This window comes from Labrus mixtus, chromosome 14 (genome assembly GCF_963584025.1).
Source record: "Labrus mixtus chromosome 14, fLabMix1.1, whole genome shotgun sequence".
Lineage (NCBI taxonomy): Eukaryota > Metazoa > Chordata > Actinopteri > Labriformes > Labridae > Labrus > Labrus mixtus.
The window spans coordinates 5,725,575-5,752,904 of record NC_083625.1 but is presented as its reverse complement, the minus strand read 5'-3'; the positions used below and the strand labels follow the sequence as shown (position 1 = coordinate 5,752,904).

At 43.0% G+C, this 27,330-nt stretch overlaps 1 protein-coding gene across 1 annotated transcript; it reads left to right on the top strand.

Moving 5' to 3' along the window:
• The first annotated feature begins 1,885 nt into the window (after positions 1-1,885).
• Positions 1,886-27,218, top strand: nsd1b (nuclear receptor binding SET domain protein 1b). The gene is made up of 24 exons (XM_061056477.1): positions 1,886-2,028; positions 3,091-3,974; positions 7,227-7,365; positions 7,972-8,144; positions 8,363-11,405; positions 12,451-12,563; positions 12,723-12,978; positions 14,995-15,095; positions 15,658-15,700; positions 15,949-16,211; positions 17,072-17,209; positions 17,596-17,719; positions 18,099-18,299; positions 18,397-18,576; positions 19,629-19,785; positions 20,096-20,301; positions 20,490-20,602; positions 20,841-20,987; positions 21,941-22,063; positions 22,156-22,272; positions 23,319-23,460; positions 23,953-24,059; positions 24,170-24,371; positions 24,606-27,218. Exons 2-24 carry the CDS (start codon positions 3,108-3,110, stop codon positions 25,352-25,354), a joined length of 7,704 nt encoding a protein of 2,567 aa, XP_060912460.1. The 5' UTR covers positions 1,886-2,028; positions 3,091-3,107; the 3' UTR covers positions 25,355-27,218.
• The last annotated feature ends 112 nt before the right edge of the window (positions 27,219-27,330 follow it).

Below are 27,330 nucleotides of genomic sequence, written 5' to 3'. Positions count from 1 at the left end.
GCTTCACTAACCCGCAGCAGGCCCTGTCCTGTCTGCCTGCCTGCCTGCCTGCCTGTCTCTCTCTCTCTCCCTCCAGTCTGGCTTTATAAAAAAAGTCTGTCTCTCCCTTTTACGACGAACTCCCTCTGCAAGGACCGAATCGAATGAAAAGGAAAAAAGGTGTTAAAATCCTGCCTGTGTCCCTTTCAGCTGAGTCAGACTTAAAGGAAGCACCGGGGAAAGTGAGGGGCTGATATTCACCGGGAAGCCGTGTGTGTGTGTGTGGCATTAAAACGTAAAAATAGATGAGCATTAACATCCTGCAGCGACTCTTGTGCTCAACAGAGATCCAAACAAGCTGCTATTGTTTCACTTCGTTATTCAGTTATTTCCCACGGAGGAGGAAGAAGAAGAAGAGGACGGCCGTGACGAACATGAACGCCGTTTTCCCCTTCATCGCCTCCCGGTGACAAGAGTGTGAGTGAATGAGTGAGGTTTTGAAAAAAAAAAAACCTGTAACACCCCCCCCCCCTCCTGCCCGTCATTATCATCTCTGACATATCGTCTCCAAAAAAATCTGCAAATGTGGATGTTTCTTTTCCTGTAACATCAAAACACACCAAAGCAGCAATCTCGCAGCAAGAAGAAGCTCGAGTCTCCACGGCCGAGAGCTGCTGCTGTTTCACCCCCTCGTTTCTGTACAACAGGGAAGCTGGCCGTGTGTGGTTTTCCCCCCCTCCATATGTACAAAACGAACCAAATCAGCTCGACTGAAGCCTACAGTTCATATAAATGTTGTGGCGTTGTGCGTTTGGCACACACGCACACACCAGAGGATAAGTGTGCCTCAGTCCCCCCTATCGTGGCAGAAACGCTCATTAGACAGTGACTTTGGGAGGCATAACATGTTAAGAATATATTGCTATCGAGACAGGGGTTGGTGAGGGGGGGGATTGAGGACTGAGCAGCTTCCACAAACACCTCCAGAACACAGGAGAGGTGCGCTTTGAGGCTCACTTTCTCCGTGGCTGGGTGAACTTTATATCGAGCATATATTAACACTTTGTGGCCTGCTTTTTTTTTTTTCTTTTTTTTTTTTCCTCCTCTAAGGCTGGAGGACTCCATTTTGAAGGGACCGGGTGAGCAGCCAGAGAATACACAGCAACTCGTCTCAGGGAAAGGAAACCCGCCTGTTTTTCCGGGTAGCCTTGCTTGCACCATTTTCACTGCTTTTCATGTGTAGTGTTTTATGGGGGCATTTTTTTTTTTTTTTTTTTTTGAATGACTTCCAATTGTTTATATTGTCCGTTTCAAGGCGCATGTGCGTACCGGGGGTTGGTGGTGTCAAAGATGCCAGTTGTTGGCACAAGTTTGGCATGTGACATGTCATTGGTGAATAGTGATGGCAGCCGGCTTTAGGTTAATAATTGATGCTTGTAATTAAGAGGAGGGGCGGGGCGATTTTTGAAGGTGTCGTTTTTGGGTTGTCCGGTTCGTTTTCCGGTGACTGTCAGCTCAGATTTGCATTTTTATTTTCTTCACGAGAGATTCACGGCCCCGTCTGTGCTCCATGCTGTGGACCGGCTGGGGAGGGAGGCAGTGGTGACGCCTGGCAGTGCGCACAGCAGAAAGAGACTGACTTTGAAGGAGGCAAGGCAGAGTCTGCACAGGAAGGAAACAGCCATTCAACAGAGTAGGAATCCAAAAAACGGAGAATTTTAAAGTTGTAGTTTTCTTAGGGCAGAGAGAGGGGGGAGTGTCGCTGGAGGAGCACAACACGCCTGAATATTCTATTCCAGGGGCCGCTGGACCAGGCTTTAGCGCATGTAGAGAAGAGGAGGGGGGAGGAGGAGGAGGAGGAGGAGGGAGGAGGAGGGAGGTTGGAGGGGGGGGGGGAGAGAGTGAGTGAGTACGTTTCACAGGATCCAGGCCTAGTAGTATTGCCGCTGGGACTCTCCTCATCCGCTTTCAAAAAATTGGAAATTGGCACATTTAAACGCCCAAATGATCAGATTCAGGGTGACGTGTGCGGTGGCCGACACTGGAATGGTAAGATTCTCGCGCCAGATCCCGTGTCATTTGGCGTTTTTCTCCGTGATTTTTGTTGTTTGGTCCCTACATAGCCTGCATCTGTCGGAGGGGAAGCCTGTGGAAGTGTGTGTGAGTCAGTGTGTGTGTCAGTTTGTGTAGGTGAACTTGTGTTGTGTCGTCGTCTCCTTTTTTTTTTTTTTTTATCTTACAGCGTTTGTGTATCTTCATGAAGGCACTGTAAAAACCACGAGCAAGGAGCGACACACACACACAGTCACAGACATGCACTTGCACACACTTAGAGGTCTAACACGCACACACGCCCAAGCACGCGCGCGCGCACGAACGGGTCCATTTTAATTCCAGCTCGTGGTTTACAGCGCGCGGCGTGTTTACGTCGCGTGGATTTTTTTTTATTTTTTATTATTATTTTTTATTTTTGTCATCATGACGCGCTGTGATAATCCCCCACTGGCTTCTTTGTGGGTGCACATCACTCTGCATGTAGATATGTGTGTGTGTCAGTTTACAGGCTGCTGACCTTATCGTACTTCATGTCATTCATTTTCATCATATCGCGATAATTCTGCCTGAAACGGCTCGACAGTGAGGCTGCAGTGGTTTGCGCAGAATCTTCTTCCAGAAATGTCACATTAGGGTCGATCCGCTCGTCGTTTCGTGAGTCTTTAACGTTTTATCCTCACATGAAGGGCAGGGTGTTGTTGTTTTATACCTGGATTGATTTATCAGTTAAGGTCACTCTTAGAAATATCTCATTTACCAGATGTCTTGGCTAAGTTTTGATACGATGCAGCGGTTTTGAGGGCATGTTATTGAGTGGATTATAGAAACATGCTCAATATATCATCCATTGAAGGAATATTATGGTATGATGGGGAACAAAATCAATCAATTCCACACAATTCAACAACTAATTGGTTTAAGATTATTTGCAGAAAATTATAGAGCAAATGTAAGGACAGTTATAAATGTTTATATTTCACTGTGAACCAAACTTTATGATTGTTTTATCCTTAAGATGTAGTCTCCACTCTGAAAATGTTCTGCTTATGTTTCAAGGGAGGAACCATGCCAGCATGAGTGGGCTGTATACCGGCCCTGGCAGGGAGACTCATCAGTCCAGCTGCCCTTTGACCCCAGGCCATGATCTCTCCGCCCCCTCCAGCTCCTCCAGACGCCATGACCATAAGATCGGCCTGACCATGTCTGCCACCGCCTCCTCCCTCAAGCATGCGTCCATCTATGGGTTCGCACAAAGGGACCACTCCTCCTCTTCTTCTTCCTCCTCCTACAGCCCCCTCAGAAGGCTGCAGCACCTCACCACCATGGTGAGCCAGCCTGACCTGGTGCTGCCGGCGAGGGAGCCGGAGAGGAGCTGGGAGTGGGGGCTGAACAAGAAGGAGAGGGGGAAGGAGAGGGGCACCTGGGCTGACTGCACCAGCGGTGATTATTCCGGTACAAGCAGAGGGGAGAGTTTAGGTAGGTCTTCTTCTGGACAGCAGCAGCCAGTGGTCCAAACAGGAAGTACGGACTTCCCAGCAGCCAACCAGAGCTCTTCTGCTGCCTCGGAGAAAAAGTCAGAGGGTTGTTTTTCCGGCCCGCCAAGCCCAGCCTTCTCTCTGGATAGCAACAGCCCCTTCGCCAACGGCTTCCTCCACTTTGAGTCGTCCTTGTTCGAGGATGACGACAACGACGAAGAGCAGGAGGCCGCGTCACCTGTGGGAGGCCTGCAGGACGAACGGGAAAGCGGGGGGAAAGTTCTCCAGTCTCCGCCGAAGGATTTAAATACAGACTCTAAGGATGCTAACGCGTCGTCCGCTAAGGTGGTCACCCGGTCCCAGTCGTCGGGCCAGCGCAGGAGATACTGGGACGGCTCGGAAGACGAGTGGGAGAGCGACACCGAGCTGTTGCTGCTTGATGATAGTCTCTCAAGGCCTTCAATGGCAAGTTTTAACCTTATTATCCTAAGTCTGCTTGTCACAAATGGCTTTTAAGTGTTTCATAAGCAATATCCACAACCTATACAATCAACACACAGCTTCCTTTTTTTGGAGTAGAGACACAAGTCATGCCTCCATAACTGTAGTCCTGTTGTCTTGTTCACCTGTTCCAAAACGAAGCTCCGTCGTCATTAAACCTTAAAAAATTTCTATTAATTCCACAATGGCGTAATATTGGGGACCCAGTCTGTGAATTCACTTTGCCTCAAGGTGTGCAGAAGGTGTCACAGCGGCCGCTCCACATACACACACACAGTCAGTCATGCTACTCCCACCGATCCTGTATCACCCTTGTAATGCATCTGTTACAACTTCCCAAGGCGGGAAGGGGGAGGAGGGAGAGGGAGGGGGATTACTTCGTCCTCCCATTAGCCTCAGAGACATTCATATTGGAGGCTAAACGTAAATATCACGCCTTGAAATAGCAGTCTGAATGGGACTAGAGGGACAGGTGCGATCCCCCTGCAGTCGCTGCAGATGCAGGAGTGTTAGTTCAGTGCTAAAGTTCAGGGACTCCCAAGCACCCCTTTTTTGATTGATTGCACCAAAAATTGCACTCGGTCAAAGCTTAACTCACAGACGTACATTTTGATTAATGTATTGTACACTTCATTTTAGGACATCACCGTCTCAACTGTCCATTAAAAATCTAAATCACACCCAAAAAGCCTCTTAAAAACCTGTAGGGGAAAATGCTCCTCAAAACTTCAGAATTTGCCTGAAAAAGATCTTAGCTCTGAGATTTCTTTGTGTAGAGATAATCAAGCGATAATCGCCTGCACTTCCATGGCTACTTTTTTATTTATTTGTTTATTTGACAGGGACAGTGTACAGCCAATTAGCTGTGCCAGAGTTAGCTATAAGCTAATTTACATCTGTAGTCCCTGGGCAGGAGACAGAGACAACGTCTCTGTGAAGAAACAAAACATACACTAACAACATCATCACAACAGTAACACAGTACACAACCACTGAACAATGGCATTACACTAGTCCACAGTGAAATTCATACATTATATTAAAACAATCATAGGTTAAGAGCACTTGACTTTAAAAACTACACTAAAAAAAAAACATGAACTTTCAAACATTTGACCCGACCTACTGTGGTGGTTCCAGTTTGCCAAAATGTAAACAAGTCTAAAGATACAGTGGACCATAACTTCAGCCAGGGTCTGTTAGCAGTGGGCTGAAGTATTTGACCTATGGGAGTGACCCCCAGGGCAACACTTTCCTTTCTATTTACATCATACAAAAAAAATATGGGAATTATGTTCAACATCATTTAGTTAAGTATTGCTCCTTATATAAGTTGTAAGACAAGGAATTATGATCTTAAATGCTGTTCTCACAAAAGTAAAATACCTAGAGAAGACAGTGACAGAGTGTGGCTTTACATTTAGTTCCTGGAGGTTTGTTCAAGTTTCATAACAAAGATCTAATGGATGGCACTGACGATGAAGTAGTAATATCAATAAACAATCCCAAAAAGTACACATTGTTGTTTTCACATATCTGGGTTTGTACAAATGTAACAAACAAGATACAAACATGTTAATACTGGAGTTTTACAGGTGCTACAGGTATTATTATTTTGCTGATTTGAACTTTGGGTTAGTTACTTTTAAAGATTCTTGATAACTGACTGTAGGTGAACGCATCAACTATTCATAAGTACGTTAAATTCAGCCCTTATGTTCTTCACAGTTCAGACGTTTGTTCAGATTTGTTTCCAGTTGTAGCTGTCACATCACATCAGTAAAGAGTGGCATTTACTGTTTAAGCACCCTTTCTGGAACAAGAGCGTTATCCCATAATCTAATCCTATTCTGTGGCTTTCGCTGCCTTTTAAAAATGAATTAGTGACTTACATACACTTAACCACTCCACATGCTAACTGTTAGCCTTTGCTTCTTGTTTTGATCCTAAAGCTAACCTCACAGTATGGGATGTAGCTTATTAATTAACTGATACATAAGACATATTATTTTACATTTCCTTACCTAACTCCTGGCAAGAAAGTGAATAACTGGCCAGCCACAGTTACATCATAGCAGCAGTCTGTATCAGCCGTCTGGCCAGACCAGCTACATGCCAGCCATAACTCAGGCCTGCTCATTTACCCCGCGAGTCCACTCAACGTGCTGCTGTGAGCGGTTAGTCCCAGTCACACAAAGGATATAGTTGCCACCAAAGTGTTGTCCCTGTGGTGGTGTTATGGAACAAAAGCAAAACAAGCTTATATTAGAGCAGAGAAAACAAAACCTTTGACTCCATTATGAACAGCAGAAAAAAAGAAACCAAACCATATTTTCATGCAGTTTTATGTTTGAAATGACAAACCAACAAATTGAATGACAAACTTTGGTAATGTCTAAGCATGCCAGGTGATTTTACGCAAACTTTGATTTATTTATTTATTGTCTTTGTCTGTCTACTGGTTCTCTTTTTGTGTCTTCTGAGTATGATAGCTGCTATTTCAATTTCAGTTCAATTACTTTAAGGCAGTGGTTCCCAAAGTGGGGATCTGGACCCCCCGGGGGGTCGCGAGACACAGAGCGAGGGGGGGGGGGTCACAAAATTCCTTCCGAAAACATATAAAAATGGTTTAAAATGGTGAAAATACAAAAAAAAAGTAAGTTGAAGCGATTATGTGTGTCTTGCTTCTAGTGTTTCTTACAATAAATTCCCAAAAATGATATTACAGTGGACTGTTGTCTGTTGTTCTAATGCCAGTGTTTTAATATTCCTAATAGTGTGCGCAACGTTAAATGTTTAAACCACATCCAGGGACAATAAGAGGTCCCTAGTCTCTAGCACTGTTATATTGGGGGTCGTGGGCTGAAACGTTTGGGAACCCCTGCTTTAAGGAACAGAGTATTTTGAAGAGAATCGAAACACACAAAAATATAGCTAATTTGGCCTTTTCTCAGCACTGAGCACAGAAGTTGTTGCATATGTGTGAGCATAGATTTTCCTCATTAACAACAGCAAATATTACAACCAGCTTTGTTTCAGTGTTCAGACATTCTCACAGGTGGTTTACATTTATCTGCCACAACAGTTTAGGCAAAGACCCACAGAGGCCTAAACAGGTCAAGCAAGGTCATAAAAATCCTGTTAAATACTTACCTGGGTCATTTCATACGTCTTATAGCAGTTTGTTTTTTTTCTTCCTTGTCATGTTGACAGCAGAACAGCCTCAAGAAAAAGCCTTTGCCACCTGTGAAGTTTTTAGAGGGTGAAGTTATTTGGGCAAAGTTCAACCGAAGACCATGGTGGCCGTGTGAGGTGATCGTTGACCCCACACAGGGACTCTATCACAGAGTGAAAGGTGGGCCTGAGACATTGTTGACTTGCTGTAATTCCTCAGACACTACATTGTAAATGAGTTGCAGTCGAATAAAATCGATGGATTATTTTCCAGTTTACCGACATCCCCTGCTGCTAAAGGCATCAAAGTTGAATAGCATTAAATACATTCTGATATTAACATTGTTTGATGTGAAAATCTAGGCAATTATATTATAGTATAGAACAAATACAATTGTAAATATGCAGACTGTATTGTTTTTCCTTCCTTTGATTGGTGGAATGTCTTGATGGGTTGAGATAAATGCCTCAAACTGCTGGAATTCAATGTTTTGAATGTTGAAAGACAAGTGTAACTTTGCAGTTTTTCTTCTGGTTCTACTCATTATCATATATCCATTTAATCAAAAATTAAGTCTAAAGTTAATTTTTTCACCTGATGAATAATGTTTTGGGTTCACCACAACACATCATGCTGAACATTTGGTTGTAGTTCAGTGTAGAAAGTCGAGGTACTTTCATTTTAGAGCATCCTGTTCCACTTTACATTCCTAGGCTTCCTGTGCAGCATGATGGAGTTTGAATTTGTGTTTAAAGAGATTCAACCTGATGTTCCTTGTTGTCTTAGAGCCCAGTGAAAGACCCTGTCGACTCTACCATGTTAGGACCTTTGGGGAGCCTGTGGAGGTTACCTGGGTGGAGGACAAAGCAACTAACCCTTTTCATGGTGGCTTTGAATATGAACAGCTCTGCTTACTGCGCCGGAGGGGGAAGCAAAGGGAACAGAACATCAAATGCACTGTAATTACAATTTTATGAATGATGAATCGCTACTTGCATGCCCTAAAAAAGTTGGTTTAATTGATCATCAATGCTGGGAGAACATTTAGTCGGACAACCTAAAAATGTTTAGGTTGCACCCGATAAAAAATGATAAACTTTACAATAAGGCTGGAGATAAAGAATTATATGCATATGTGGTTAAAGACTTTGCAATAATTGTCTTTATCTTTTTGCAGATTGCAAAGCGTTTCCAGGACTCTTGGAATTCAAGTGTGGCTGAGGCTGAATCTGTTTTACAAGAGAGACCAAAAATGGCTTCCTCCTCTTCCTCCTTCATAGATGAAACCTTCCTTTACAGCTTAACACCAGAGATGGTGAACAAGTCCCATCCAACTTTTCCCCTCTCTACTTCCCCAACCCCCTCTGAGACATCGCTGATGACCAATGGTTCCATTTCATCGCCAATAACAACTCTAGCAAAACCAAGCACTTTAAAGAAATCTGGCAAGAAGAAACCAAGTAAATTGTCAAAGGACACGAGTAGAAAAAACTCCAAAAAGACTTTGCATAATAGCCCTGATCAGTCAGATAAAGACAATGGAGAGTGTCCATATTCTGACATTGACTCAGTCCCGAAGATTTTGTGTCCTAAAGCACTTGAACGTCAGCAAAAGTTGGTTCCAACTAATCCAACCGTGACAGCAGTCAAAGAGGCGAAGAAGCAGCCAGAGATTCAGAGTGGTCTTTGGTTCAGCAAATCAGGCAAAGACAGAAGACCCAAAACAACCAGTCCAATGCCAGACCGCACTCTCTTTTGTAAAGTGCCCTGTAAGAAAAAGAGCTCATCTGTTGTCAGTAAAAAGTCACTGGTTCCAAGTGTCTCCTCATCAAGTGGTGGGCCCACTGACCAGTCAGTGTTAATGGAGAAACGTAAGACTGTGGCGCCTGCTGAAACTAATCTGCCTCCTGAACCATCAGGAAACTTGACGTGTAACAGCACTCCAGTTGAAACCAGGTCTTTTGGTACAACTGGCATTCCCGCTTGCCAGACAGGAATGTCAAACAAGCAAAAATCCTCAACCCCTGTTGAGACCAGTGTATCCTCTAACAAGTCTGTACATTTAGAAGTAAGACAGACAGCCAGTAACGCCAGTGATATCTTGACTCGAGCAGCATCTGACCAGCTTGGTAGCTCAAGTGTTAAAAAGGCTGCAGAGCCCAGAACGAAAGTCAGTCCCAATGACCAATCTAGGTTGTCAGAGAGTCCGAAGAGTGTCAGTCAAACTGAAAAAACAGAAACTGTGACTAGTAAGAAGGTAACTGACAGAATGACTGAACAAAAAGAAAAACAGACCAATAAGACACCATCCTTGAGTTTAGATGCTGACACTACTGATCAATTAGCAAGGCTAGAAAAGCATGCAAGTCTGGTCTCTCAGTGTAGACTGCCTTTTGTCAAATTGATACGTAAGGACATAAAGGGAAAGAAGTTCCTGAACTCCAGTTTAACCATAAATCCCACTGATGAACCCGGATGTACAAAGAAAGAAAAAACGGCAGATACGAAAGTGACTGAAACATTCTCTAAAGTTTCAGATAGCATGGCTAGCAAAGAAAGTACTTCCATAGATAAGGCAACCAGTTCAGAACCAGAAAAGGTCTCAGTTAAAAAGTTAAAAGCAAGTGGTGGGACAGGTATTCTTCGTCTCTCATCAGAATCATCACGAGAGACATCTGTTGATGCATCCAATGTTGCAAGTGTTACTGATGGGTTAGGTAGCCCAGAAGCAGAGAGGATACCAGTTTTAGATGTAAGCCAAAACAGTAAGACTTCATCCTCTAACCAATCAGACCAGTTAGAATGTAAGAAGACTTCAACGTCTGTTATAACGAGCATGATCTCTGACAAGTTAAGCACTTCAAAGAAAAAGATTTCTTCCATCTCTTGCACAGTTTTTCATTCCACTTCTCCGCCTCTCCATCGGCAGAGACATTTAGCAAGTAGGAATGCTCCTGTGCCTATTAGCCTATCTCCTGAGAAATCCAAGACGGCCATCCTGAATTTAAAGCAAATTCCAGATAAGGTGAATAAAGTTGTTCTTGATGAGCAGCCTGCCCACCTCCCAGCCAGCGGTCGGCTGATGACCAGAGCCCTGAAGGCAATGCAGGAGTTGGAACAGAAGAAGCGTGAAAAGGCCCAAAAAAAGGTTGCGCAGAGAGAACTTGTAAAAAAATGCAGAAAAGCTGAGGACCTTGTGTGCCAATCTGGGGATAAATCCCCCATGACTCCTGGGGCCAAACTTAAATCTCCCTGTAAAGACAATGTCAAGTGCAATCAGGACACATTTTCTAGACTTGAAACCTCCCCTTTGATGTCCTCTCAATCAGTTGACCTTGAATCTGATGTCAAGAGTGAAGATGAAGACCTTTCAATATCCTCAACTCCACCAATGGACTTTATACCCCTAACTTCGAGGGTGAAGGCCAAGAATGAAGATCAGTCCATGGACGTAAGCTCTTCATCCTCTCCATCCTCACCCTTTTCTTTTATGAATGCCTTAAAAAACGTGGAGGAGGTATCCTTCCAGTCCCTGACAAATGATGGCGATGGTAAACCCATCTCTTTCAAAGCAGACACAAACTACAAGTTCAGCACTTTTCTCATGATGCTCAAGGACTTGCACGACACTAGGGAGCGAGATGGGACCCCTTTAGAATTGGAAATTGGGCCACCAAGTGCTCATGTGAAGGAGGAACCCTTGGTGATGCCTGGGGAGGCTAAACCAGCAGGCCATGATCAACCAATGGAAAATGTCAATAACCATTCAAATTCAACTCCAGACAACATTGAAATAACACAAAATATCAACACTAGTCAAACATCAAAGAGGTCCTATAACAGAAGGGGGGTGGGAAAGAAAGCAAACCGCAAAGTGCCTTGTCATCCTGCCAGGTCTGGACCTGGTTTCCCAGGACTGGAGCCCTTACCTGCGAGGGACTCTTCGTCTTTAGCGGATTGCTCATCAAGAGTTCAGTCCCCGTCGGGCATTGAGACCCGCAGCTGGGAGAGGCAGAGTGGGGGTAGTGGAGGAGGAGTTGAGGGGATGGAGGAAGGGTGGAGCAGGCTAAATGGGAATCTACAAAACACGGTGCCTTTGGAGCAGACGGGATGCAACACTACACTGGGTCTGGAAAAGCCGAACGGCCTTGTTGCAGACTGCACTGAGACAAACACGAGTCTGAGGCACAAAGCTGGAGAAGGTGACAAGCCACCTAGAGGTGAGTCTAGTCTTGTTAAGAGGGAGATGGGTGGGGGCGAAGCTCTTTTCAAGGATGTTAAAACAACAGATGCATTCCAGTGTATATATGAGATACCAAAATTGTAAATGTAGCTTCCTTGGACCTGAGGATCTGTGCAGATTGTAAAAATCTATAATTTTGGCCAATATCAATTAAAAGTTTGATCTCCCAACTTGATAAGCATATTCCCACGATGAGCACATTTGATCTTATTAGAGTCTTTGCTATAGGGGATTAGTAAAAACCCAGTTTAATCACCAACTTTGGTTTTATACTCCAAGCTAACGACTGGAATAACCAATCACACTATTATAGTTACAGGTCCCACTTCCCCTTTAAGCCTACACCTGCCTTGAACCTATCAGGCCACACCTGAGTAATTAAGAAGCCTGCAGCAGGCCATGCTCACTCTCTTTTTTTTGCTGCAGTATGCTCAGCTGCATGACAGCTTTAAAATCACCTGAATACTACGCCCATCACTACAAGTGGAATTAAGTTGCAAAGGAAATAAACAACGAAGAAAGTTGACTCTGGTCCCTGCACTTTGATTGGTGTACCAATGCAGAAGCTTTAATTTCAAACCGGTATTCACATACACTTTCAACATTTAGGGTTTTTTTACAGATAACTTTCAATTATCTTTGGGAAAGTTACAAAACCTAGCTTAAGCACAGTTTAAATGTTGTTCATGAACCTATACTACTACTACTAACAGTTAAATTAAAGAAACTGGTTCTCAATTTGGTTGAAATATCTTTACTTATTCACTGTATACATGGAAAAAAACATGCTTGGTATTTATTAGTGCTAAAGCTAACGCTCACAGATGAAGTTAACCCTGCATTAATCCAGATAAAAATACATTTTACTGCCTATGGTAGCCTATGGTAACCAGGTGAAAACTACACTCTAATATACCACAACATCAGTTGGAAAAAAACTGTTTAGACCTAAACAGATACAAAAAAAAATATGAAATAAAGGATTTAAAACATGAGTATCTTTCTGTATGAATCTTTTTCAGCACATAAGCGAGTAAGAAAACCAAGCAAGAGGTTGATTGAATGGACTGAAGAGTATGATCAGATTTTCTCCACGAGGAAGAAAACCAAAAAGCCTCTCCAGTTAATTGGAAAGGTAAAAATCCTACAAAGTAAGATCTTATGTAACTTTATAATTATGTGTTGATACATGTGCTTGGAACACAAGCATTAAGCAGCCCATATCACTTCTGGCAGCTAAACATTGAGCTTCAATCACAGATTAACAGTAAACTCACATCATTTCTCCCCCCAGGCCTCTCAGCCCGTTACATCCACGTCTGAACTCCCAGAATTTGACAAGGACACGGACGACCACCCACCAGTGGACTTACTTCCTGAAATACAGACTCCGCCTCCAGAGGAAATGGCTGCAACAACGCCCTCTGAACTTCAAATTTCCAGTCCAGAAATCACATCTCCCAAAGAGGCTCCGGTGCTTTCCATTGACACACTGACCCCGCCTCCTGAAGCTGACCCTTCTCTGCCAGAAGGGCTCGTCAAAGACAATGGTGAGAAAGTATCTCTTTTTGCAACTTCGCTGCATTTAAGGCTGCATGAAATAGTCTTTTGAAGGCGGGAGAAAAGTCGTCTTGGTAAATGAAACTGAAGGAATGTGGACCTCTGAAAAAAAAAAGGAAACATCCACACATTACATCCTTATGTGACTGTTGAACATTTCATTCCAAAAAATGTAGCATGAGTCCACTGTTATCACAATCATACTCCTCAAGAAAACTTAAGAGATTTTAGATTAAAATATTTTTTGCAGAGATTTGCTTTCATTCAGATACGTCAATAAACGAGGCTGGACACTGATGTAGGGCAACTTATATTTGGCAAGTTTAAAAGCCAAGCTTGCTCGTCTGAAGCAGACTGCCATGACAGATATGGGGAGGACTAAAGACCTCTCCCTCCACTCAGTATATGAACCGTCTGTCCTCCAGCACAGAGATAATTGTCTTAGACTCGTCTCACATCCTCCACTCTGCAAACTGAAGTGCTTTAAAAACTCAATTGTTTCTTAAGGATGTAGGGGTTGTGCAAGAGCATCATGGTGTTCATATCTTTGGTATGCATGCCTCTCTGTTTACAAGTGGATTGTTGTTTGTTTCTATTTTTTTAATTTAATTATTGATTCTCCTGAAGAGGCAGCTGAGTGTGTGCAGCACTGGAGTCCAAGAAACAGTTCCCCAAGGGGACAATAAAGTGTAGTGTATGTATCGTATCTTATCGTATTGCATCACATAGCAATGAGGCCTCACCTGTAGACGTTGTTCCTGTCGTCCCAAAGTTGAATGAGGTTAAGCTCAGGGCTCTGTGCCGTCTAACGAAGGTCTCCCACAGCAAACCGGGAACATCATTTCATTGGGGTTTAACTGTTGTGTTGCCGTGAAGTTTGAAGCTCACAGTTGTGTTAAATGATGAGCGCTGGAGACTCAAGATTCCACTTATTGGAAATTAAGGCTGCAAGGATTTTTAACTGTAATTGTATTTAACCTTTATTTATCCAGGTTAGTCCCATTGAATTCAGAGAGCTCTTATTCAAGGGAGACCTTGAGTGTTTTGATTCAGAGAGTGTTTAACACTCCGCCTGCATGCTCTCACAGAGGGTCCTCCACAGAGTGCCGTCCAAAACCTTTGAGGGTGGAGGGGGACCTCAAAACCCTCCAAACCCTCCAACAGCGAGTCTGCACCAAAGCTGACTTACTGAACAGGCGTTACTCAGTTTATTTGTCGTCATGGGAGACACGTCATTCATGAAAGTTCTGCGTTATTACCCTAATAGTATCATACCTACAAGTATGTAACAATCTTAAAGTTAAGAACATATTTAGGGTCTGGTCAACCATTTCTAGCTTTGAAATTGGTACATATGGTATTTTTTGGGGGGGTTTTTTGGGGGGGTGGCGGGGGGTCTTTTTGCCTTTATTTGATAGGACAGTCCATAGAGTAGGAAACTGAGAGAGAGTGGGGAATGACATGCAGGAAAGAGGCTGTAGGTCGGACTTGAACCTGGGCCGCCTGCTTGGATTACAAAGCCTCTGTACATGGGGCGTGGCCTAACCGCTAGGCCATCTACAGCCCGTACATATGTTCATTCGATTGAACGTTTTTTTATTATGTTTGCAAGGATTTCCAAAAACTAATCATCTGATAATCATCAGATTGAAAAAAAAAGATGTTCACTTAAAACAAATGCCACCAAATAATAGGAAGGTTTTTGTCAGTATGTGGAGAGATTTTAAGGAGACTGTTTCAATTTAATTTGTGTAACATTTATTATTTGTGTGACATGGTTAGCATACATGAAGTTTGAATGGGAGTGAATGGAGTTCATCTCAAAGCTTGATGTGTATCTGATCCCTCCACCTGAACAAAAGGCGCTTCAGTGAAGTCCACTCAGTGACACAGTGAGAGTGGAGAGGGACCAGTTTGAGAAAGACCCTTTCTTTTATAGGACGTCACAAGCCTTAAAGACCTGGACCTGATTAACTGAGCCTTATTCTTAAACTTGTTATTGACAGTATCTGCTCCTGTGTTGGGGAGGAAGCGGAAGAGGAAACCTACTCAGAAGATCCTGGAGTATTGTCTGGAGGCCGAGGCCTCGACAGTCCCAAAGAAGAAGGTGAGACATTTACATGTTTTTGTGCAGTTTTGTATTACAGAGCTAAGTTTTTGGTTTTTTCCCAGTTTGGATATTTTCTCTTTCTCCTCTGTTTAGCTAAATGTATCCTCCTGTTGTGTTATGTGGTTTGATGTGATCAAATGTTTCTTACTCTGCTGTTTGTTCTCCCAAAGGCCCAACTAGGGACACGAGGTGGATGAGCATTAGCTATAAAATCTCTGTGCCGCTCATCAGTTTCAAGCTTTTGTTGAAACTATGCTAAATTGCATCATCCCTTTTTAAATAACTACATTCAAATTAAGTGGAATAAGAACTTGGAAATGAGATAATGAAATCAACAGATTTTGACAGACATGATAAAAAAAGCAAAGCGTTGCCTACAGACCCTGAGGTGATGATGAAGAACAAAACATTTCAGGATCTGTGAAGATGAAGGAGAGAAAAACTTTAAGGAGTTTATTTGAGCTCTTTGGTCAAAGCCACAAAAGATGAATTAGGAAGTTCCTTAAAGATGCTTATATGACTGGTTTCATTGAAGATTTTGATTTTTCTCTGCTTACAGGTTAAAGCACTGAAGAACAACGTAAATCCTGTTGCTCAGTCAGGTCAGTGAATCATCACACAACAGGGAATATTATTCTACAGAGCTATTGTGCATTTGGAAACTAAAAAGTATTGCTCTTGCTCACAAGAAAAAAAGGAGTTTAAAATGACAGAGAAGCTAAATGTGAATGAAATGTTGATAAATGTACATTAGTGTTTTGGCTTTATTAAATAATTGTCAATAACCTATTGAGTTTTTTTTCTCTTTTTTCTGTGGTAAATTGTTAAAAACACATTTTTTCTTGACCAGATCCTGGAGCAGCGTCTTTAAAATCAAAGAGTAAACATCAACCAGCATCCAGCTCTGCTCCAACAGCCACCGAGACTCTCACCTGTACGCCCACCTCCTCCATTCAGACAGACCCTCCTCCCACTCCTCCTGCTCCTCCTGCTCCCTCCACTCAGGCACCGAGCCCACCTGAACCCCCCCAGGTGGAGACGGCAGAAGCTGACGCTGAAGCACCTCAAACAGAGGATTATGAAGAGGTGAAAAAGGACACGGCAGAGTCAGAGGTCAGCCATCATAGTCAGACAACTGCTCTATCTCTGTTCCTTTTGTTTTTAAGAAAAGTTCAACTATTTTGAGGAATTATTTGCTATAAATGTGCAAACAGCTTATTTTGTGCTCTTGTATCAGGACTCATATTTTATCAGTCGTTTCAGGGAATTAAATCGATCTTAGGCTGGTCAAAACTGATTACATATTTGGAATATGAGGCCCTACTTTTGTGCTTAGAATTAATATTAAAAAAAGTATTTTTGGAAGCTAAACTAATCCTGTCCTTGGTAAAATAAAGGAGAGCTCCAAATCTCTGTGGAAAATCATGTTCAAACGTGTTTGAATGTTAAATGACTATTATTTTGTCAATCAATAACCACCTGTAGGCTCCGAGAGGGCGTTTTAAGATATTATCCCATCACCAAAACTTTGAGGAGTGATTAGGTCGGAGATGCCAAACGCCAAACACAACTATGTTCTGCTGCAATAAATATTTTAAAAGAAGACAACTTGAGTTGTCTGACTGAACTACCTTTATAAATTCTCCGTTCATATGTATAAAAATCCCAATATAGTTTGTTGGATTTTTACACAAATTTTAAACCACTAACACTGTCTGCTTGAATGGATTTCCCCAAACTTATTACAGAAAAAGTTTACTGTCCCCATTTTAAACTTCTATTAAAGTTAAAGGAGACCTAGCTGAAAGATTTGTCTGTAAGTGTCTTAAAACAGGAAAGCCAGCAAACTCTCTCTTCTTGCTGAAAAGACAGGAAACGTCCTGAGTAACGCTCAGTCAGCACTTTTTAGTTTATAGTATTCTCTCATTGCGATCCAGGGAATGATTCTGAATTCTTTCTTTTGTCTCTTTTAGGGTGAACAGTCCAGCTTGGATCAAAGCTTCTCCTCCATGAAGGATGATTTGTCTCTCTGTGACGACCAACTTTTACCCTCCAGGAAGATCATAGGTGACCGAGGAGGCCCCGCCTCCATGAAGGAGAACATCTGTCAGGTGAGGACTTATTTCCTAATGATTATCAACATGGAGAAAATGATAAGTCCCAAACAGCCACAGAGGCAGACTACCGACCATCAGGACTTTTCTATTAATTTATAATAATGTAAAAAACATGCAGCTTTAGTGTCAGGTGGAGTAGGGTTAAAGAAAACTTTCACTTTCAATCTTAACTTAAATGATATTTGTAATTAGAGTTTTTACTACATATACAAAGTCATGTTTTCGTTTTTGGATCCCCGGGGAAATTCAGATGATATTACCATGATTAAGCCACCAGATCACCTGGGAAATATGCAGAATCATCTTTAAACTTAATTTGAATTCCTCTTATTATAACACTTTGGTTTTTAAAGTAAGTTGATGTTTTTGGTTTGTCCCAGGTGTGTGAGAAGACGGGGGAGCTGCTGCTCTGTGAGGGTCAGTGTTGTGGAGCGTTTCACCTCGCCTGCATCTCTCTGGCCGAAGCACCTAAAGGGAAATTTGTGTGTCCAGAGTGCAAATCAGGTAAGTCTTTAAGCTAAGCTATACGGGAAAGAAGAAGAAGCTGCTGTGCAAGAATTTGAACAACTAAATTAAATCAGTAGATACAGTAAGCATGTTGTAATACTGAGAGTCAGTGAGGCCTAAATCCTGTCCTTCATTCAGAACAGATTAACGTCTTGTTGCATGATTTATTTGTTTTCGTGTTATTCATGAAGTTATTGTTTTATCCTGAAGCCAGCTGCTGTAAGAAGTTGGCAAATACCATTTTAATGTATTCATTTTGGAGATATTGGACGGCCGATGGGAGCTCTGTTGTTCCTCAACAAGAAATCATTTGACAGACTTTCACATTTTTTGCAGAAGGAATTCAAGGTGATGCTTTATACTTTCTTACCCCCAGGTATTCACACCTGCTTCGTGTGTAAGAAGCGCAGTGAGGATGTGCGGCGCTGTATGATTCCTGTGTGTGGGAAGTTTTATCACGGGGAGTGCATCGCCAGCTTCGCCCCGACCGCACCTGTGACGCGAGGCTTCCGCTGCTCGATCCACGTCTGTCTCACCTGCTTCATCAGCAACCCCACCAGCCCGTCCATCTCTAAAGGTAAACCAAGAAGACACTCAGGATATTTCATACTCGTGTTGTTGTGTCCATTGCTCTGACTGTTTTTTTTTTTTCAATCTCGTGTGTTTGTGTGTAGGTCGTCTGGTACGATGTGTACGCTGCCCCGTAGCTTATCATGCTAATGACCTCTGCATGGCAGCCGGCTGCGTGGTCCTCTCCAACAACAGCATCATCTGTCCCAACCACTTCACCGCCCGCCGCGGCGTCAAGAACCACGAACACGTCAACGTCAGCTGGTGCTTTGTCTGCACAGAAGGTGCTTCTTTAAGAACATGTGGAGGAACTTTAGCTTCATGTTGGTTCATTGAAGCCCCAGCTCGAGTTCAACCAAACAGCTAACTCTCTTCTAGCCTGAGTGGCTTAAAGTCAGAACTTTACAGGAATAGTTCTGTAATAAGTATTATTATTGACTTTTGTACCAACAGTTAAAAAATAATAATATATGTCTCATGTCTGCATGCTAAATGTAAATTGCAGCAAGCAGCTGGTTAGCTTACCTCAGTAGTAGCATGAGCTCGCTGCTTAACGCTAAGAAGACATTGTTTGGGGTGTAACCTGTGTGAAACATCAACATTTGTCCGTTGACACTTTTATGTGATTACATTTAAAGGATATTTTTTAAACTTCAGAGGGGGAGTGGAAACAGATTTTTTCAGGCTAACAGGCTAACTGTTTCTCTTTCTGCTAAGCTAAGCTAACTGTCCAAAGCTTCATATTTAACATACAGTTACAGGAGTGGTATCAACTCTTCTTGACCCCCTGTAGTAAAAAAAACAAGAAAAGAAAAGTTACAAAGCACATTTCCACAATTTTAAAGCTGTTTTGGTCTGTCCATAATGATTCCTGAAAATTAAACTTAACATCCTGTTTGAGGTTAACACGCCCCCCGATAAAGTTCAAACCCAGACACTCGCCTGTACATTTTAACTTCAGGTTACAATATTTACAATTTGTTCAGAATTAAAACTGACTGTTAAGAACCGAACAATCCTACTATCTGGGAATTTTACCCGAAACTCCAGGAAATTGTAAATAAAGTCCTGTGACTAACATGCAAGGTTATTTTAGTTATTTTTGTCTTTAAACAGTTATTTTAGGAAATAGGCCGGTGTCATTTGTTATTTTTTAATTAAAACCAAAAAATCAGCTTACAGAGGCTAAAATGTTCAATACATATTTTATAGAAATGGTAGAAAATCGTTTGGAGAGAGCCACATTAAGGTTACCATTTTCTAACAACCGTCCGCAGCACACACTAATGATTGGTATTTTTTTTATAAACTGTGCGTACCTCATCCTGTGCTGTAGGGGGCAGTCTGCTGTGCTGCGAGTCCTGTCCTGCTGCGTTCCATCGGGAGTGTCTGAAAATGGAAATGCCAAAAGGCAGCTGGTACTGCAACGACTGCAAGGCCGGGAAGAAACCTCGATACAAAGACATCCTGTGGGTGAAGGTTGGCCGATACAGGTCAGTGTCTAACTGGAGACACAGTTTGTCTCCTTTCTACAGCAAAGGAATAACCAGAGATACCAAAGCAGCCAGAAATATAGATTTCTGTATGTGGACATTAATCCAAAAATGAGCTGAACATACAGTGTATCAAAGGTTTTGTAAATTCCCAGAAAATAAGACTTGTCAAACTTTTCTCAGGGCTCAAAGTTGGCTCAAATCTCTCTGAGTCAGATACACGTTAAACAAATTGTCATAAATAGTTTTCCTGCCACTGATGCAGATACTGCTGATACTGATTCTTTGTCTTTTGTGTTTTTCTGTGAAGGTGGTGGCCAGCGGAGGTGAGCCATCCCAAAACGATCCCGGAGAACATCCAGAGAATGAGGCACGATGTCGGGGAGTTTCCTGTTCACTTCTTCGGATCCAATGACTACCTGTGGACGTATCAGGCCCGGGTCTTCCCTTATATGGACGTGGACGCCATCAGCAAAGAGAAGATGGGGAAAGGTGTTGATGCCACCTACAAGAAAGGTAATCCAGTGTGTTCAACGAAATTATAATTCAAGCAGTGCAGAGAGGGGAAAGTCGTCATTTTGAGTTTTCTTTTTTAGTGTTCTCTCATGTAATTTTTTTTTATGTTGTTGGTTGTGTCATCAGTTTAAAGCTGCTGTGATGACTTATCATGGTTGAGTTATGTGACTGTTGGTCTTCGTCCTCAGCTCTTGAAGAGGCTGCTCTGCGGTTTAGGGAGCTGCAGGCGGAGAAGGAGCTTCGTCAACTTCAAGAGGACAGAAAGAACGACAGGAAGCCTCCTCCCTACAAACATATAAAGGTTACAGTCTCTTTTGTTTGTCTCTATTTAGTCCAAAAAAAGGCTCAATGTTAAGGTTTGTAAAAAGTGTAGCTTCATCTGTCTCTGTTTTAGTTGCAAAAATCTTACTTAAATATGGTACTTGAGTGAATGTAATTTAATAAATTATCTACATTTAAGTGTCACTTTTTACCTCTTCAGAAATGTAAACATTGTACAGAAATGTGATTGTTTACTTCCACCTTTCTGACTCACTCAGGTGAATCGACCAATAGGAAAGGTGCAGATCGTCACGGCCGACCTATCAGAGATCCCGCGCTGTAACTGTAAGGCGTCAGACGAGAGCCCGTGTGGGATGGACTCAGAGTGCATCAATCGCATGCTGCTTTATGAATGCCACCCGCAGGTACAGAAATCTCATTGAACAACGCGCTCTACATCAGAAGATTATTTACTTTACAAATGTAAATGTACCTTTGTATCCTTTATCTGCACCATCTCAACCCTGTCACTGCGTGGAGTAGCTTTACTTCAAAACAGAAATACAAAACATCATATTGAGTTCAAATGAGGGGCTTTAGTCATTTTGTTCTGGAGGTATTTGTTACTTGAATCTTACCAAACCTTTTTGCACGAGGATAGAAAATCTTCTCAAGACAAAATGTTTTGTGATAGTTGTGTGACACCATCTCGATGGATAAATGCCAGGGAGTTTTACTAGACATGAATTCATGTAGACACAAGAATAGAAAATGTATCTGAAGCTTTGAAGCTTTAAAGCGGCACTAACTAATACTTTGGCCACTTGGGGGCAGCATAAACAAGCTGTAACAACACACAACTACTTCGCCCATAAAACTGACACAGGAAACATGTTAGCTTATTACATTCAACTATTAGCTTTACGTGCCAATATTATCAAACATATTGAGTCATGTTTCTGCTGATTTGAAAATTGAAGCTAAGTAGTTGCTCATTTTTTAGCTCTGTTTTGGTCTCCACCCACTACTGGTGAAAATATCTGGCTATTAAGCTGCTAAATACTTGACTTTGTTCACTAGCTAGTAGCCAACTTCTGTCTGGGAGCGGTTATGTGCTGGGTAAAACAAAACACGCATTTAAGATAGTGCTGACTGAGGGTGAGTCAAAACAGTGAAGTCGTGCGTCCTAGAAACCAAAACAATAGCTAAAAGACATTTTTTAAAGCTCAGGTGAGCTGCAGAGCCAGGTGACAACTGTCTTTCTCATATTACTTTTAATTTATTGTTTAAGGAATAGCTTTGTCTGTGTAATAGGGTTTATGATATAAAACTGGTATATTTCCTTCGTTGTATAAACAAAATGACTCTGGACTTGCAGGTTTGTCCGGCTGGTGAGCGGTGTCTCAACCAGGCGTTCACAAAGCGCCAGTACAGCCAGGTGGAGATCTTCAGGACGCTTTCTAGAGGCTGGGGTCTCCGCTGTGTCCACGACATCAAGAAGGTAACTACATCACTGTCATCAATAGAACTCAAACGACTGTACCCCGTAGAGGGAGCGGATCAGCCTAAACTATGGATCTTTTCTTCTCTCAGGGTCAGTTTGTGAGCGAGTACGTCGGGGAGATGATTGACGAGGAGGAGTGCAGGTCCAGGATCAGACACGCTCAGGAGAACGACATCTGTAACTTCTACATGCTCACACTGGACAAGGTAGGTAGAGAGAGAGAGAGAAAGAGAGAGAGAGAGAGAGAGTGCACTTTTTCGGCTTGAAGGCCAATTCAATATCTTTCATCCATGTTTAGAAAATAAATCAAATCACTTTTAAATTTCAATTCAAATCCGGACGTTAATCAGGAGCAGGCGGGGGTCTGTTCTGTAGATCATCTTTCATCAAAAAAAAGAGGAAAGAGAAAAAAAAGAGAGATCCAAAAGGGAACCACAGTGACGACAGTGAGGCCCAACCATACTGAATAAAACATGGACGTAGTATCATTGACCTCACCTGTTGGTTTCTGAAGTACAAATTTAAAGTCCAGCGATGGCGGTCTCGATACTTTTTCAACTTTCGTTCAATCATGCAACAGGTGAAGAGGTAGAGCTGAGGCGGGCCTTAAGCCTCCTGACAAACAGCTACAGGACGTCCACCTGAGAGAAAGACCAGTCATGCCTCTAACTATAAATACAATCAAAACTGAGAAGTCTTTTTTTTAATTAACCTCCGTACAGGGTGTGCCGTTAAAGACATTTTCTATTCAGACCAATATTTGTACCAGGATGTAAACATGCTTAATCTCTGCTATGAAAACAGATAAGATTTATTTTTGGGCTTTTTGTACCTTTAATGGAGATAGGGCAGTGGATAGAGCAGGAAATCAGGGAGAGAGAGAGAGTGGGGAATGACATGCGGGAAAGGGGCCACAGGTGGGAGGCGAACCTGGGCCGCCCGCTTGAGACGACAGCCTCCATACATGGGGCGCGCGCACTAACCACTGCGCCACCAGCGCCCCTGGAAACAGACATTTTAATAAGGAACTGTGTGTATTGGACGTCTGGTCTTTTAAAACCTCCCTGATGTGGACACTTGAGGAACTACAGTTATTTGCTTTTCAGCACTGGTTTAAAGTTTTAACACCGGCGACCCACCAAAAAAAACCAAAATAAAAACAAAGCTTAAAAAGTCTGGTTTTGTGTGTGTGTGTGTGTGTGTGTGTGTGTGTGTGTGTGTGTGTGTGTGCTCATGTTTTGTGTGCGTTTAGGATCGAATCATCGACGCTGGGCCAAAGGGGAACGAGGCTCGCTTCATGAACCACTGCTGTCAGCCGAACTGTGAGACGCAGAAGTGGACGGTGAGCGGAGACACCCGGGTGGGACTGTTCGCTCTCGTCGACGTTGCTGCAGGTACACCGGCTCACTTAAGGCTGAAACGTTAATACTTTAATCAGGCGGTTTTGTGAATCCAGCGGCTAAAAAAAAACCTGGAGGTTTGGTCAACAAGGAAAAATGACCATCTACACCTTTAAATGAATCTTATGTTGACATATTGCAGCTGTGTTTGATTAATGTTGTAAGGAGAAAAAAATGAGTTTGACTTTGACACACAATACTAAATGCCAAACTTAAAAAAGTTCTGTGTCACTGTATTCAACATCTGTGTGTACTGCCTCTGAAGCTCCTCATGCTAAATGTATTTAAGTGACAGAACGCACATTTTTAAGTCCTTGTCCTGTGTGAAAATACATTTTAAGCAGTTTTTAACAATGTCATCAAACAACCCCTCCCAGTGCAGCTAGACCTAAAACAAGTCATCAACAGTCTTTGTTATTAAGGTGTGTACAATCCAAAGCTGCAGCCTGTTTTTTTTTACATGTTTGTGTTTATTTATCTGTTCAGGCACTGAGCTCACCTTCAACTACAACCTGGAGTGTTTGGGGAACGGGAAGACGGTGTGTAAATGTGGAGCACCAAACTGCAGCGGCTTCCTCGGCGTCAGGCCGAAGGTGAAAAGACTTAACACACATGAAAGACTTAAATTATGTCTCAAGCATCCGAGTTAGAAGTTTTCTATGAAGAGGTGAACTCTTAACAAGTTTTCCTCTTTCCGGACCAGAACAACCCTCCCCAACCGTCCGATGACAAAGGTCGTAAGTTCAAGAGGAGGGGCAAGAGGAAGAAGAAGGCGGTGGTGACCAAAGAACGAGAGGACGAGTGCTTCAGCTGCGGAGACGGGGGACAGATGGTTTCCTGTAAGAGACCCGGCTGTCCCAAAGTTTACCACGCCGACTGTCTCAACCTCACCAAGCGGCCTGCAGGTCAGTGATAACCCCATAACCCTCCTTTTGTTTGGGTGAAGTATGAGCAGTCACTCCCTACATGGTAAACATCTTATGCCTTTTATCTTATTTTTATTTTGACTGACAGACAGAAAAGTCATTTTAAAATCTTTCAATTCCCTTTCTTATTCCTTTTTTTTTTGTATTATTTGCGTTTCTACTCGGGTTTCTTTTACCTGAAAATGTGACTCTCGTCTGTTTTTGTCTTTGTAGGTCGTTGGGAATGTCCTTGGCATCAGTGCGACATATGCGGAAAGGAGGCGGCGTCCTTCTGCGAGATGTGTCCCAGCTCGTACTGCAACAAGCACCGCGACGGCCTCCTCTTCATCTCCAAGCTGGACGGGAAACTCTGCTGCAGCGAGCACGACCCCTGTGGACCAGAACCTCTGGAGCCCGGGGAGATCCGAGAGTACACATCCCAACCCAGAGCCCTGACCTCGGGCCTGGGCATGGCGGTCATCCCCTCCGCTCCTCTTAACCCTACGACCAGCCTGAACCCGACCAGTAGGAGGAGCAAGGTGACCAGCGCCTCGGAGTCACTTCCTGCTTTTTCCATCCCGGTGCCCATCACTATCCCCGTCTCCGCACCTCCCGCCTCACCTCCACCCAGCAGCTCGGAACCTCCCAGCAGCCCACACGTGTTCGACCTGCCTCACTACTCCCCCATCTCCTCGTATGAAGAAGAGAGGGATGTGTTGGACGAGGATGAGGAGCTGCTTGCAGAAGTGGAAGAGGAGGAGGAGGAAGAGGAGGAGGAGGAGGAGGAGGATTCAGCTGAAGAGGGCGAGGTCGGGAGGCAGAAATCAGATTGTCACCATGAGGAGGGAGAAGCGGTGATGGATGAGGTGGGGCTGGAATACCTGGAGATCAAAGACGAGGAGGAGGAGGAGGAGGAGGAGGAAGATGATGATGATGAAGATGAGGAGGAGGAGGAGGAGGAGGAAGAAGAGGAAGAGGAGTGACATACAGTGGATTATTCTTATTAATGGAGGAGGAACTTGAATCATGGGAAGCAGATCACAATACTCAAGTAGCCACTGTTTCGGGGGAATTTTGAGGACAAAAGTAAATCAACAAAAAATAAATTATCTATATAAATAAAATGAAAAACTTTATAGAGTCATATATTAAAAAAAAAAGACCGATATTTCTTGAGTATTATTTAAATTTTGTCCCGAGCTATTCCTCCGTTCCGTTCTCCCCGCCCCCTGTACACACTCGCTGTAGTAAAACGGTTCATTATCAGTGACTCTGCACACAGACTGCACCTTCATGTGAAAGGTCTATACATAAAAAAAAAAAAAAAACATGATCCGAACCTGCTACTCAGAACTCTGTGAGCACATTTCACTCTGATATAGTTGTTTTTCGTCCTCACATTTTCAACAATAACACCCGCTGGTAATTCTTTTGGTACAATTTCAAGTGTCATGTATACACGTCAGAAAGCTGATCTCCTAAAGCTTCATGTGAGCACTGACAGTTTTTTTTTTTCTATCTGCTGCACTGAAAGGTCAAGAGTGTGGGTGTTACACGCTAGAAAAAGAGAGCACGCTGTAGCTCTCTGTAAAGGCAGGGTAAAAGGTTCAGGTAGTCAACCTGTAAAAATGACTTCCACTTGGTGCAAAGGACGGCCCTTGAGATGAGTGAGAGTCTGTGGTTATCAAACATACTAGATAAAAAAAAAAAAAAAAGAAGCTTTTATTTATCTGTAAACAAAGCAGTTTTATTCCCTTTCCAGTTGACACACACGTGTCTTTTGGACGGCGGTTTGTCCCCCCGTGGTCAGTGGACTCTGGCTCATGTGTTTTTGATGTTTTCATAAGGTTTTATTCCCCTGACTCAGCAGTTCTTCTAAGATCAATAAACGGAGCTTCTTCAGCGGAGGGTTTCCAAATCAGACCCCGTACCAAAATGTGACAGTGCCAGATGATTGGCTGCCTGGTGTAGCCTCACAACGAGTTCACAAGACAACAGAAATGTGTAACTGCAACATTGAGGTTGTTGTTTTTCATGGAAGTGAACCTTTTATCTTGATGAAGAGAAATACAGTGCTGGACCGAAAGTTGGGAGCAAAAGGGAACTCTCTCTAAGTATGACCGTTTCATGCCAAAAGAAGGAATGTCAGACTGACGAGGATTCAGTGGATTTTCAAAGGAAAGACACAGAGGAAGTGTGTGCATCATTATGGGATATCAACGCTCTCTCGCAGGTATTTCAGCAGCTCCATAATGACACAGATTTCATATGCGACACTCGACATGATCTAACCCTGTTGCAACACGAACGGAAAAGTTGGCCCCGCCTCTTGGTCGCTCTCGAGTCATCCGAAGGGAACGCAGAGAAAGTTTGCTCCGGTAGTCGTTATTTATAAACTTTATGTTCTGTGACGCACAAAGTATGACGAGGAAGAGGTTTGGGCATTCACTCCCTCGTTCCCCTCATCTTCTTGTTACTTCTTCGAGGGGTAAAAAAAAAACCACAAAAAGACTGGTGCTCAGATGTGAGATGCTCGGAGAGAGAGACGAACTCTTGCCATGACGCTTGCACTTCAGTTTGTGTTCTTGCCACATGTGTTTCGCTGTGTCTTCAAGCTTAATATCGTCCGTGTGTTATCTGCCAATGCCTTAGAGTGTATTTGTGTGGAGATAATTTTTGAAGGAATGGTTTGGCACCTGTGAGAGCCAAGGGTCCCTACTAATGCCTTTTTACAGCTGCCCAGCGAGCAATGTTTCATTCCAGTGTAATTATGTCCTGTAGATCTCAACCACTGACCTGTTCAAACAACCGCTATATAAATATATGAGAAAAAGAAGTTATGAAATCCTCTTTGTACTGGCCTTGTTTTTGTTATAACGCTCTAACGTACAGTAGAGCTACAGGGAACACTTAGGTCTGTGAGTTGTAAAGAAAGATGACTGCTTCATGATGCGGTTTA